The following is a 12,922-nucleotide window of genomic DNA, read 5'->3' as shown; positions in this document are numbered from 1 at the left end:
ACAAATAACCAGGAATTCACTCATTAAGCATTTCATTCTCTAGAAAAGTAGAAAAAGACTCACAGAAAACACTGATTAAGTTAAAAAGAAATGGTGGCATGGTTGATCAAGGTTGTGTGTGACTAAACAAAAACATTACAGTTCTTTCACTGGTGTGATGACCTCTCAGAGTTCGTTGTGTTGGAGTCCCTGGCGAGAAATCTTGTTGGACAAATCCTGCATATGTTTCTTCATCTGAAATCAAACACACACACGCCATTTAAATGCAAGACCACTATGCAGCTAAACAGGGGCTTGTCAACACAAATGATTATTAGTTTACTTCCTATGAAAACAATAGTTTGCTTGTTTTCATAGTAAATTGTAATTCTGTTCACATTTCAAGCTCAAGTTGCAGGGAGTGAAAACTGGAAAACCAGTTGTCTTGATTTTATTTATGCATTTATGTTACTGTATTGGCAATGTTTGTTATATGCATCTGGCCTTACAGCACACGTTAATACATACACTTCACTTAGATAAGTGTGGATGGCTTTGAGATGGTTATAAACTTTGAAGCGCAAACAAAAAGCTGTGAAAATAAAAAGCCACTTAACACTGGGATTACTGCAGTCCTCCAACAACCAGACCTTTCCAGCCTTACAAGCAATTACCAAATACTACATATAATTATTCATTTCTAATGCAGGTGAGAAGTCAAACAGCATATTAAATGCTAAGAGAACCTCTTTATTCTTACTTACCTTGTAGCCCATCTCCCTAGTCTTCTCAGCGAGTGTGTCATACTTTTCCTTGTTCCTCTTGATGTGCTCCTTGTCTCCTAGAGCCTCCACATGCTGCAACTTCTGATGGGACAACTCCAGCTGCTCCTTGTAATGACTGTGCTTCTCTACCTTAGTCTCAAAGTGACGTAGCTCCTCCTAAATGAATAAGAGCAGCCAACATAGAGGGGTGTAAGTTCAGTTAACCTTCAGTTACATGCACAGCTGAACAAGTAGCTTATATGTATCTCAAGAGGCAAATAGAAGTTAAGTGCCACAGAGGAAATTCAAGCTGAATGTTTCCTGTGATAGATTTGATCCTGAAACCTGATAGAAACCCCAAAACATTTAAATTGAGTTGTTCACTGCAATCTGCTGCCCAAGGGGACAAACGGTGAAAGGAGCACAACGAGATCCAGGAGAGTGGAATACTTGTGAATTTCAAAAGTGCAATACATAAAAATATGATCATAATAAGTTGCACTTTCCGTGGCTTACAGTACACAAGTAGTACTTAGCTACTAAGTAGTGGAAAATAATACAGTTAATGCTTCTGTGCCAGAAGAGCGCTCGATTAAAAAGTTTTGTGGAGTTGGAGTCAAAGTTAGATTGTAGCACCACATTAAAACAAAAAGTGTCATTTAGGAACAGACAGGGCAAGAGCGTGTCCAAAACATAAAAACAGTCACAAGAGATGTAAGCACTACCTTGAGAGACTCTAGCTCATCGTTGCTGAGGTTGGTTCTCTTGGCAGCCTCCCACAGTTCAATCACACGCGGCTCCCGAAACTCTACAGACCAGGAAGGGAAAGGCAGATGAAAAGATAAACAATCCAAAGAGACATTTTGGAGCCACAAACACTCAAGAGAAAGGGAGCTCTGAGGAGGAGCAGTCGCAGCAGATATTTCATATCATGCAATCACAACAACCTATCATTTTATAGAAATACACACAAAATATGAAAGAGGCAAAATGCTCGCATTAAGAATTTAATCTTGAGGTGCTGTCACACACTCTCTCTTCGCTCCTGAAGTACTACAAAACTGCAACACTGCAAGTGTAAAAGAAAAAAAAAAAAAAAAAAGAGGGAAGGGGATCAAAAACAGATTTCTGCAAGAGGAAGCAAAGACGTGAAGGCGCAGCAACAAAATCATTATGAATCAGCAGAAGGTACAATGCCTTCATCTAAACTTCTCAACAACCTCCCGCTGAAACCTGTACCTGCAAGTGAAGCCTAACACAAACTGCAGCACACTCAACTAACAGCAGCCTTACATATCTGAGGAGTGGAGATAAAATGCACTGGTGAGTGAAATGTTTCGTCTGTTAAACAGCACAAGGCCGAGCTGTTTGACGTCACTGGGCGAATGCAGCGTAGTGAGCTGCTTTCAATGAACGTCTTTAAAAATGCAAAACACTTAAAGCCATCAGCCGTGATACAGTAATGTGTTATTATGATTACAACTCCCAGTAATTAAGCTGATGAGATAAATGTAGCGTCTAATGGAGATGCAAAAAGAGACAAGCGGGGAGTGTGTGTGCTTTTCATGTCTCACCGCTATCTTCACTGAAGCCCTCGTGGCTGAGCTTACGGAGGCGCTCAAAGCCCTGGTTGAGGGCTCTCATTTTGTGCTTCAGCTCTGTGTGCTTCTGCTGCAGCACGTGCTCTTTGGTATCACCCTCCAGGGGAGAGATCACGTTCTTGTGTATTTCTGTTGAGAGGAACAGATGAAAGGAAATAAAGGGGAGAAGAGGGAGAGAGGGGGCAAATTAGAAGTGAAAAGCCCGCAGGGTAGTGTGGGTGGGTTAGATAGGAGTGAGGGCAGAGGAGATGGATGGAGAAAATGAGGGATGGATGACAGAAGGGAATAGGAAAGAGACAAAAAGTAAATTAAACTAATAAAAGACAAAAAGAAAGGCAGTTTTTATTAGCAGCTTTTTACATTATTACATTAAATAACCCGTTAAAGATTAAGGTCATTTTAGAAAACTGGCTTATTTGTCATTTATTTAGCAACTTTTTCAGGAGAACCTTGAACAGCCTGTGTGGTGCTAGAAAAAAGTAAAAGCCAAACAAAGCCTAAGTGTACAGCACCACACTGACTAAATGATAACGGTTGACATTTGGATGAGAAAAGGGGGAGAAAAAAAGAAGAGAAGCCAAACTGGATGAAAACTGAGGAACCTAGACAGGCAGTGGATGGAGGTGGAGGTACTGTGGAAGTTCACAGACAATCCCTCAAGGCAACATGTGATTGGCTTAATATTTAAAAGCATCAGACAAGCAGAAGAAATACCCCCGGCTTGTATGGCAAAAACGCAGCGCTGTGCAGCGCTATCGGGAAAGTTCTGGCACGTAACAGCTGCAAAGTGTCAAGTCACATCCGAAGACGTGCCTGTCCTCCCCGTGCCTACTTGAAACACAGTGGGGCCTGTCAGCTCCTCTTAAAACTCACAGCTTGATGTGATTTGACAAGCACTGATAGAGCACAAAGGGTGGTAACATGTGCAGTCTGATACCTGCCACCTACGTATATGACCACAAGACTGAGCAGACAGACAGAGAGCACTTCAGACTTCAACCCTATAAAACACGGGTGTGCAGAACAGCCATGGCATCTAGAAAATATTACTTTATAACCTTGTAAGCCTTATTTCTTACATTTCTTACATTTCTTACATTTACTCCGCTTTATGTTTTTTAAAATGATTCTGATATGATCACAAACACCAGCTAGGTCTGCAGAGAAAAAAAAAAATAGCAGTAAATGGCATAAAAGGGTCAATAAGAGCTGCTAAGATAGAAAGGGATATTCTGCAGGAGATCTCTTGAATAGACGAAGGACGAAGCAACAGAAAGGAGGACTGGGTTGAACTGCTTTTAAACCTGGCCTCAGAAAACACTAATAAAGCTAAACAGAAGTAGTGCGACACATGCGCCTGCAGCGGATCAGAGGGAGTGATTCACATGGCTCACCCTCAGTCCTGCTGACGGTGTCCATGAGGATGTTGTACTCGTGGATCTTGTCCTTGTGGTGCTGGAACTCCCTCTTCAAGTTCAGCAGCTCGTCATCAGAGAACTTCCCCGAGATCTTAGCCTGGTGGGGGAAGAGGCATTAGAGATATAGTTAGTTTCAAAGGCATCAGAAGAACGAGGATCTTTTGCATGGGAAAGAATTTACTATTACAAGTAGCAGTAAAAGAATCAACGCTTAGTGCAGCAGGACTGTTTGGTAAGAGTCTGAGAAGGTTTAGGCTTATTAAGTGTAGTGATTTTAATGATTACATTTATATGAATATTTTAAAGCCAATCAACTATATTGGACATATAAAAATAGTCAGAGATTGCTCATTTTCACACAAAGACTTTAGAAAATTGGGGAGTTGGGGTCTACGGTGTGAATGCTGGGGTGGAAGAGAAGCTGAAACAGTGATGCAAGGCAGCAATCAGCACTTGCATTAGTGTTGTCAGTGTGTGATGCAGCTCGAATTTCCTGCTTGAACTAGCTCACGCTGCTCCCTTTGTGACTGGTTGGCCATTAAACAAGTTTAGATCTTACAGATTTGATGTAATTTGATCAATGAGTCTTGAAGTTCTGATTAGACTGAATGTATTTGTTGACTGTGTATGGAAGAATGTGGCAAAAATGTATTTGTCACGCAGTAGTGGATTTGCTGTGTTCAGTGAAAATGATGAAATCAGAGACTCACTAAACATTTTACAAGCTTGTTACCTTGTAAAGTGTTTAGTTCTCTTGTTCTTTGTTTCTTGGAAGCCGAGTGGCACTAAGCTGATCTGAAGTTCATGTCCATAAGTTTTTCTTTTTACTGGCTGTGATAAGGTTTTTAAAGAGGAACAGCAACAGGGTTGGCATTGAAGTCTTACAGTTACACTACAAACAATGCAAGCATTAAATCAAAGCACCTTACATAAAGCAATACTTCAGCATTTTCAGAATTATGCACACAAACACAAACCTTGTTCCAGAGTTTGTCCAGTCTGGGATCCTCAAATGCATCTTCCTCCTTGATGTCGTGATCTTTCAGTGAGTTGCTCTCCAGTGGCCGTGTGTCCCTTTTCCCATCCATCCCATACTTGGCGAGGATCACTGCATAACACAACCACAAGACTTTAAACAAACGCTGTGTTGAATTATCCTGACATGAGCCTCTAAGGAACAACAACAGAGGCTGTATCTTGGGAGGAAGCGGGAGATAGGCAAGAGAATCTAAAGTGACTAAGACATGCATATTAATCATTTAACAAGACTCTAAACCCCTTGACAGTAACTCATAAATTTCAAAGGAAACATCAAGGGGAGTAGGATCCCTAATGAAGGTAACGAAGAAGTAGAGCCAGACCAATATTTTAGTCAGTCGATGTCGGACTATAGATATATTTTTAGTGGTTATTTTATTTTCCTGGGGCCTTTCTGTGTGGAGTCCAGCTTCTTCCCAAAATCCAAAGACATGCAGTTAGTAAGGTTAAGTTAACTGGTAATTCTAAATTGTCCATAGGTTTGAATGTGAGTGTGAATGGTTGTCTCTCTCTGTGTTAGCCCTGTGACAAGACTGGCAACCTGTCCAGGTGTGTACCCTGCCTCTCGCCCTATGGTAGCAGCGATAGGCTCCAGCTCCCCCGTGACCCTGACAAGGATAAGTGGAAGAGAATGGAATATGCATTTGTTGTCTAATATAAGCATATACTCTTTTCTTCCCCTGAAGAAAAGCAAAAAAGATGCTTGGTGTAATTTAAAAACTTTGTAATCACATAGTTGCTGCTGACTTAATGCATCACTGCACGTAATTTTCTCCCAAATGCGAAATTAATCACTTTCCACCAGCTTCATCCAGTTATGAGTTTGTCATAGTTTCTATCATATATCAGCCAAATCTACATAAACTGTGACTTAGCAGCAAAACACAGTCAGATGTTACCCTGACTGACATATGATGACAGCCTTCTCTGCTTTCTTTATAGCAACTAAATACCAGCCAAACAATAACTTGGTCAACTCTACTGAGTCAAAGACCTCTGGGAAATCATTTTGGGCCAGTAAGAATAAGTCTGTGCCTAAGTTAATATGGAAAAAGTGAGCAGTAAGTTCTGATCTATTATAAAGCTATAGCTCTTTGGGGGCAGGGGTGGGACATGGTAAATGGACTGGTTCTTATATAGCACCTTTCTACTCTGAGCTCTCAAGGCTACTTGTCTCACTCACCCATTCACACAAGCACTTTCTTCTATGTAAGTGCTTTCTATCTAACATTCACACGCATTCATACTCGGATGGATGCACTGGAGAGCAACTTGGGGTTATGTTGCCCAGTGATATTTGGCATGCAGACTGGAGCAGATGGTGATCAAACAAACTTCTGATTAGTAGGTAACCTGCTCTGAGTGAGCTACAGCCACCCTGGACAAAGGCCAACTTCATTGGATTTATAGGTTTCCTTTCAGGATTGTTTGAGTGCCCATGTCTGCTGTATTATATTATATTTCTGTCTATATAGCACATGATAAGTAGGGGTGCAACAATACACAAAATTCTCGGTTCGGTTCGATACTTTGGTGTCACGGTTCGATATTTTTTCGATACAAAAAAAAGTTCATGCCTTTTTAATTTGTCATTTATTAAATTTTCACGGCACATTCCGCACCACATCTCTGTGCGTTCATCATTTGTTTGAAGCCAGCTCACCTCCTGCAACTACTTTTCCGAGAATACGTGCTTCTTTTGTGGTTCGGACTCCTGACATTTCTTTGGAGGTGGAGGAACATCACAGCAATTGCTTAAAGGAGCTTGCTTCTTCGACATCTTTAAGAGTTCTAAACAAATGTCTGTCCTCCTTCTGAAAATCTTATGTATGTAAACACGCGTTGCAACTTCTTATCTTGTGCCCGTTTTTTATTTTGACAGCGAATGCGCACCTGCGGACCACTTATGTGCAGCCCTGGTTATTTCGCTTGTCATATTGCAGCCACAGAAATTCTTTTGTCCGTGAAACCATAAAGCTGCACTTTCTTTTTGCCTTATAGTCTGATTTGTCATAACTTTTCCGTTTTGTGGTAAGCTTTTCTTTGGCTGTCACTTCTTCACCCTGACCTGTCTTATTTGGCTCAGCAGAACTAAAATATTGTGGCGAGCTCAGACAAGGAGGAGACGGAGGTATCGTTTGGTCTTGCTTCCCGTGAGCTAGCCAGGGAGCACAGCCGTTTGTTGACATCTGCAGAAGAACACTGCCGCTAGCTAACTGCTCAGCGCGGCAACAGCAACAACAACAACGCCACACAGGGCGCCCTCTGACCCCGGAAGGACACACCGTCGCAGTGAGAGGGCGTCACCCGTCACTATGGCAACATAAACAAAACATAACTGTACAAACAGAACCCCGAACAGCCCTGACCCGCTACATAGCCCCCACCTAAGGGGTCAGTCGTCCCCGACGACCCCATTACCCCACACAAAGTCCTGCAAATGTCCAGGTGCCTTCTTTTGGCGCACCGGCCGGTCACGACCGGCGGGGGAAAAGTCACTCGGGTCAGAACATGGGGTGCCACCATCATCCCACTTCTGACACCAATGTGGCGAGCTCAGACAAGGAGGAGACGGAGGTGTCGTTTGGTCTTGCTTCCCGTGAGCTAGCCAGGGAGCACAGCCGTTTATTGACATCTGCAGAAGAACACTGCCGCTAGCTAACTGCTCAGCGCCGCAACAGCAGAGCAACAACAACAACACCACACAGGGCGCCCTCTGACCCCGGAAGGACACACCGTCGCAGCGAGAGGGCGTCACCCGTCACTATGGCAATAAAAACAAAACATAACTGTACAAACAGAACCCCGAACAGCCCTGACCCGCTACAATATATATCCTGCTGCTTTTACACACGCACTCACATAACGCTCAGCGATTCTCTGCGCGATCAACCTCTCACATGTTTAAGCTTGCTGCAGGAGATTTCACTTGTCATGTTTGCATAGTAAGCTAACGATTGATAAGACGATGTCAGAGGAATTGGTGCGCAAATTATCATCACTCACCAATCAGTGCTGTCGCTCTCTATACACAGTGCGCAATTGCAAAGTGAAAGCAAAAAACAAGCGCAAATTCAAACGCGATTTCAATATGTCACATATTGACAGTGGCTCACCGATGCCAATGACATAATTACCCAGCTACATTTCCGAAAGAATGCAAAAGCATTGACATATATTTTTCCTTCCTACGATAGGCCGACGGGCAGGGCAGAGATAAATTTTGGTAGCCCGAAAAATCGCTAGCCCAGGGACGTTGGGCAGGCGATTTTGCGAGCCCTGTATCTGATTGAGGAATCACTCATCTTTGGAAAAGAGAGTTTATTACAGAGAAATGGCTCTTTCCAAAATAAAAGCGGTACTATACGCTTCTTCTGGGCTATATTCTCAGCAGCATATTAAACATATCAGGTCCCCATAAGGAGAATCATGTGCTAACGGCTGTCTAAATGACTCGGGTAAAGTTTGTAGCATGCTGCTTGTTGTTTTCTGCTTCCACTTGTCTTTGCACTAGGATGATGTCGGTGTAAATGTGCAGTCATATTCGTTGTGTTCCCACTGGTGCTGTCAGCGTAAATCTCATTGAAATGACCTTAATGCCACAACGGCAAATCTCCGTTAACGAGCTACCGCGGATCGCCCGTGCATGGGGCTGGACGGCCAACACGTTAACGAGCTAACTGCGCTAACACACTAGCTCCCACCCATGTAATTGAGCATTGCGTGGCACATCCAACATACTGTTTTACTTTAGTCCATGACAGCTTACCTTCAGGGTCATACGTCACATGAAAACCAAAATAGTTCCAAACGCCAGATCTGAATGAGGGTGGGAGAGGTTCAATTTGCCATGTTGCAAGGAGAGCCTAACTTCTGTCTCGCTAGCTTGCCCTGCCCTCAGTGAATCTGCGTTCGACTACTCCGCCTAGGCTGCACTGTCGAGCGCAGATCCACTGAGCGCTCAACACAGACAGCATCGTCAGAAGGAAAGTTGATAAAATAAATTAAAAATTTATTTTGTATTCGATACATATGCGTACCGAACCGAAAGCACTGTATCGAACAGTTCAATATCGATACGAGTATCGTTGCACCCCTAATGATAAGGCTGCCAATGGCTTTTAAAAACAACCTAGAATGAATATTTTTTCAAGACATTAAGTAGTATTTGTCAATTAATTAATTTAGTAGCAGTGGCATCGTGAACAACCCCACAATTTTGCAGAATGTCTACATCATAAAGTGAATAAGACAAGAGATAATAATAATAATAATAATAATAATAATAATAATAATAATAACGATAATAAGCACATTCAAAAACCTTCAGGAAAGATAACTATTATTATTGGCAAATAAAAAGGTAAATATTTGTCAGTGACTGTTAACCGGTCCAGGGTGTACCAGCCACGCTCCAGTTATTCTGTGACCCTGAACTGAATAAGTGGTCAAAAAAAAAATTTGATGAATTTGGCAAATTGAAAAACAAAGCATATAAAGATGGACTTGAGACTGAGAAATCTCTGCCCTCATTATTCTCCAGTAAACGTTTATTGTAGGTGCTGATTCAGCACCATCACAGCATTTTTGCAAATCACCAGTGTCATTTATTAACTTCAATAAGTGTGTTTACATATACAGCATGCTAGTTTAAAATCTTTATTAAGACCGTAGAAAATCTCTGTGGTGCTGGAGGAGTTAAACAGTTTACATTGCACACTTTCATCGTTGTGTGTTTACGTTCTCCGACTGACCGGTGTGAGGAGTGTCTTTTGACATATAAAATACATCAAGAACAAGCGCAGAGGAAATGAAGGTAATGAGGGAGACAAAATGACTGTGAAGCTCAATTAGAATGAGTTAAGGAGAAGGACAGGATTCAGCATGGAAAAGATGACTCGACGTGCTCCTTAAAAAATTATATTTAGCCAGCTAAAGGAGGGACTGTGTTGCTCTGCCTGTAGCAGGAAGGTCACTGCACCACAGGGGAGCGAGGAAGGAGAGGAACCAGAGCAGGTGGACTGCTGGCCGAGCTCTCACAAGGAATAAAGGGAGATACAGTATGCCTATCCTTTAAAAATCATACAATAGGACCTCAGTCTAAACACTGCTAAATACTACATAAAGAATATCTAAAGTGTAATTCAAAATACAGAAATATCTTTTTACCCACAGCCTGAATAGCACATAAAATAAAATTGGTATGCTTTTAGTAACTCATCTGCCAGGTGACAAGTGAACAGATTAAGTGAGATATGAAGAGTGCTACTGATAACAGCAGGAAGGAGCAGTGGGGGAATCACTACCACAGCTTAGAAGTATGACCTTCAGAGTTTATTTTAAATGACAAACCAGTACATCAGAATGTTTACTCCGGTTAAACTTTTACTTTTATGGTCAAGTATGTGATCCTTAAACTTTGCCATGTTTAGCACATATACTATAAAAAGTACATGTACTTAATCTATCATTAAACATTTTCTTTGTCTTTGTTCGATTGACATCTACAGTATATGCCTTGACTAAATTAGACCTACCTAAACAATCTGTCTTAACATGTCTCTTTTTAGCACTGGGTTTAAATGACATTGAAATTCAGAAAGTTTGTAAAAGTTAGATTCAAGATTATTATTATTTTCTTACACCACTAGCAAAGCAATTTAGGACCCGTTTCATGTCTACAGTGGCAAGAAAAATGGAGGATCTCAGACAGTTTTACAAGATAAAACTTCTGTAAAGTCTTTTGTTTGTGTTTTTGCATGAGAGGATTTCGTTTTATTATTTTCCAAGGTTTAAAACAAAAACTAAAGATGCTGTTCTCAAGCCAGGTGTCATTAACCTTCTGCTTTCCCATATTAGACAAAAAGAAAATTAAAAGGAATAACTTTAAATTCATTAACTCTAAAAATATCTGTCTTTTTGATGAGAGAAGATGGCTCTTACCAACGCATCGTGACCCACTGATTAGAGAGGCAAGATAAGATGCTGAAGATGGAACTACTATGCAGGAGAGAAGGAGGCAGATCACAGAGGGGGTTCATAAATGTAATTGAAGAGGACATACAGAGGGTTGCAGTGGCAGAGAGGATGGAAGATGATGCTAGGGATAGGCTAGATGATCTGCTGTGGTGGCCCCTAAAGGAAGCAGTGAAAGGAGAGGAAGAAGAAGAAATCCTGTGATACTCTCTGTTCCTGTTTTTTTGTTGGCTTTAGTGACTACCAGTGTGTTAGGATACGTTGCAGTCATTATTACTAATCAAACCCATAAAAAATGTCAGTACAGGGATTATTAAAGATGGTGATTAAGGATCTAGAGGAAACTGACTCAGGACAAAGCTCTAACTACTGCTGATTGAAGCAGTCTGCAGTTTGTCTTACCATGGAAGTTGCGCCTGAGCTGGGCCTCCTTCTCCCCATTTTCATCGAATCCCTCCACCTTCATTTTTTTCCACTGCAGCTCATCTTTCTCCTGGATCTTCAGGTCACTGTGCAGCTCAGCCTGTCGGACTGGAGACAACTGCATCTGTTAAATCCAAAAGAGTAGAAAATGTTGGCTTTGTTAGACAGGCAGAGGGAGAAAGTTTGCAGAAACAGAAAAGTACACAGAGAGATATTTTTTTTTCCATAATCCTACTGGAGAATTTTGCTCACAATAACAGTCTATTAAATATTGACCAAAGGTCTGATGAGGCAGCTGAAGAGGCAGTTAAATGCTAAATGATGCTCACTGGGATTAGCCGCAGTAAAACGCATTTTTCAACAATTTTCCAATACCAAGCTTGGCCCACCGTCTTAGCTGTAAGTACCAACTTCACAATGAACAAAAGACGCCTGATTTTTTTTTCCAACTAAGGAAACGTCCACCTGATCCCCTGGGTCTGTGCATAGCTCAGTACGTCGATCATGTATCTCTTATTGCCCTGTCTTCATTGTTTCAGCATTTTCCTCAAATTATTTGTGCTACATGAATCGTGCTGTTGATCGTCTTAAATACATACCCTTTGAGCTTTCTCCCAGACCTGGTTTAGCTTAGCTATCCTGAACTCCACTGCCTGCCCATCTCTGTCGTTCGGTTTGGGCTCATTCAGCTCCCGGGAGTATTTCCCGGCCATTACACCAACGCCGAGACACAAAGCTGCGAACAAACACTGCAGCCTCATTTTCAAAACAACTCTGCGCAACTAACGACAGAAAAACACCACCAAAATACTTAAATGAACCACACAGCACCACAAACGGGGTATTGTTGTGATTCACTGGAGTACCGAAAGTCATATGCTCAAAAGAGGCGGGCATTTCCGCGAGAAGTGCACTGTGGGATATGTATTTTCTTGGCGCAGCCTTTCTGTAGCTACTAAAGCGGAAAGAGCGTTCCTTGAACTACACTGGAAATGCCGCTCTGCGCTGTTACCTAGCAACAAGGCTGCAGACTCCGACAGCAAATAGAAAGCCTCCACGCGTTTACTGTACTAGTATGGATGCTGTCTCTATTTTCAAGTACCCGTTGAAAAGACCAAGTAACTTTAAAACACTGGGATGACGGAAACACCGCTTTCTTAAAGGAGATACCAAAGAAGATACCTGTTAACTGGATGCGAAGTTTTTCTAAAAGAAAACGAAAAGAATTTGATATCCATTATTATTATTATTATTATTATTATTATTATTGGATACTGTGTAAAATATAAGTAAAAACAAAAAGCAATGATTTGCAAATCTCATAAGCCCATATGTTATTCACAAAACTACACAGAAAACATATAAAATGCATAAGCTGAAAAATGTTTTTCAGCTTATGCATTTTAAGCTGAAAAACATTTTTTCAGCTTAAAATGAAAAATGTTCTCATTTGTTGTTGGTACCTACAGCTAAGAAGGTGGGCCATTAGTTAACACTTCAATAAAAATGTTAACTAATGTTAAACTTGATGGCAGCAACCTGTTTTACTACTTGTGTAGCATCGCCTCTTCTTTTAACTACAGTCTCTAAGCATCAGTCCTGGGTACTTTTTGTGTTTAATGATACAGCAAATGTTTTCAGTTGGTGAAAGAACTGAACTGCACACAGGCCAGTTTAGCATTGAAAGGCTACCTAAAGATTTGACTTTTTGTTTTATTACAAT

The 12,922-nt window shown here is 41.4% G+C and overlaps 1 protein-coding gene across 1 annotated transcript; it reads right to left on the bottom strand.

The window, feature by feature from the left end:
* Nucleotides 1-15: 15 nt before the first annotated feature.
* Nucleotides 16-12,099, bottom strand: lrpap1 (low density lipoprotein receptor-related protein associated protein 1). The gene is made up of 8 exons (XM_082537321.1): nt 11,799-12,099; nt 11,179-11,323; nt 4,740-4,870; nt 3,739-3,859; nt 2,318-2,473; nt 1,469-1,551; nt 744-920; nt 16-234 (listed from the first exon to the last, which is right to left on the bottom strand). The coding sequence occupies exons 1-8, from the start codon at nt 11,958-11,960 to the stop codon at nt 166-168; spliced, it is 1,044 nt and encodes a 347-aa protein (XP_082393447.1). The 5' UTR covers nt 11,961-12,099; the 3' UTR covers nt 16-165.
* Between the last annotated feature and the right edge of the window lie 823 nt (nt 12,100-12,922).

The sequence above is a fragment of the Aulonocara stuartgranti genome, assembly GCF_965226115.1.
Source record: "Aulonocara stuartgranti genome assembly, chromosome: 6".
NCBI lineage: Eukaryota > Metazoa > Chordata > Actinopteri > Cichliformes > Cichlidae > Aulonocara > Aulonocara stuartgranti.
Note: the sequence above shows the minus strand (reverse complement) of the source record. Positions and strands in the feature narration are given on the sequence as shown.

What these genes read in the sequence shown, in the direction of transcription:
- lrpap1 (XM_082537321.1), bottom strand. Translation starts at nt 11,960, where the DNA reads ATGAGGCTGCAGTGTTTGTTCGCAGCTTTGTGTCTCGGCGTTGGTGTA. An exon ending in TGGACAAACTCTGGAACAAG is followed by an intron (nt 3,860 to 4,739) that starts GTTTGTGTTTGT and finishes TTCCCCCACCAG; the next exon opens with GCTAAGATCTCGGGGAAGTT. An exon ending in ATGAGCTAGAGTCTCTCAAG is followed by an intron (nt 921 to 1,468) that starts GTAGTGCTTACA and finishes TTATTCATTTAG; the next exon opens with GAGGAGCTACGTCACTTTGA.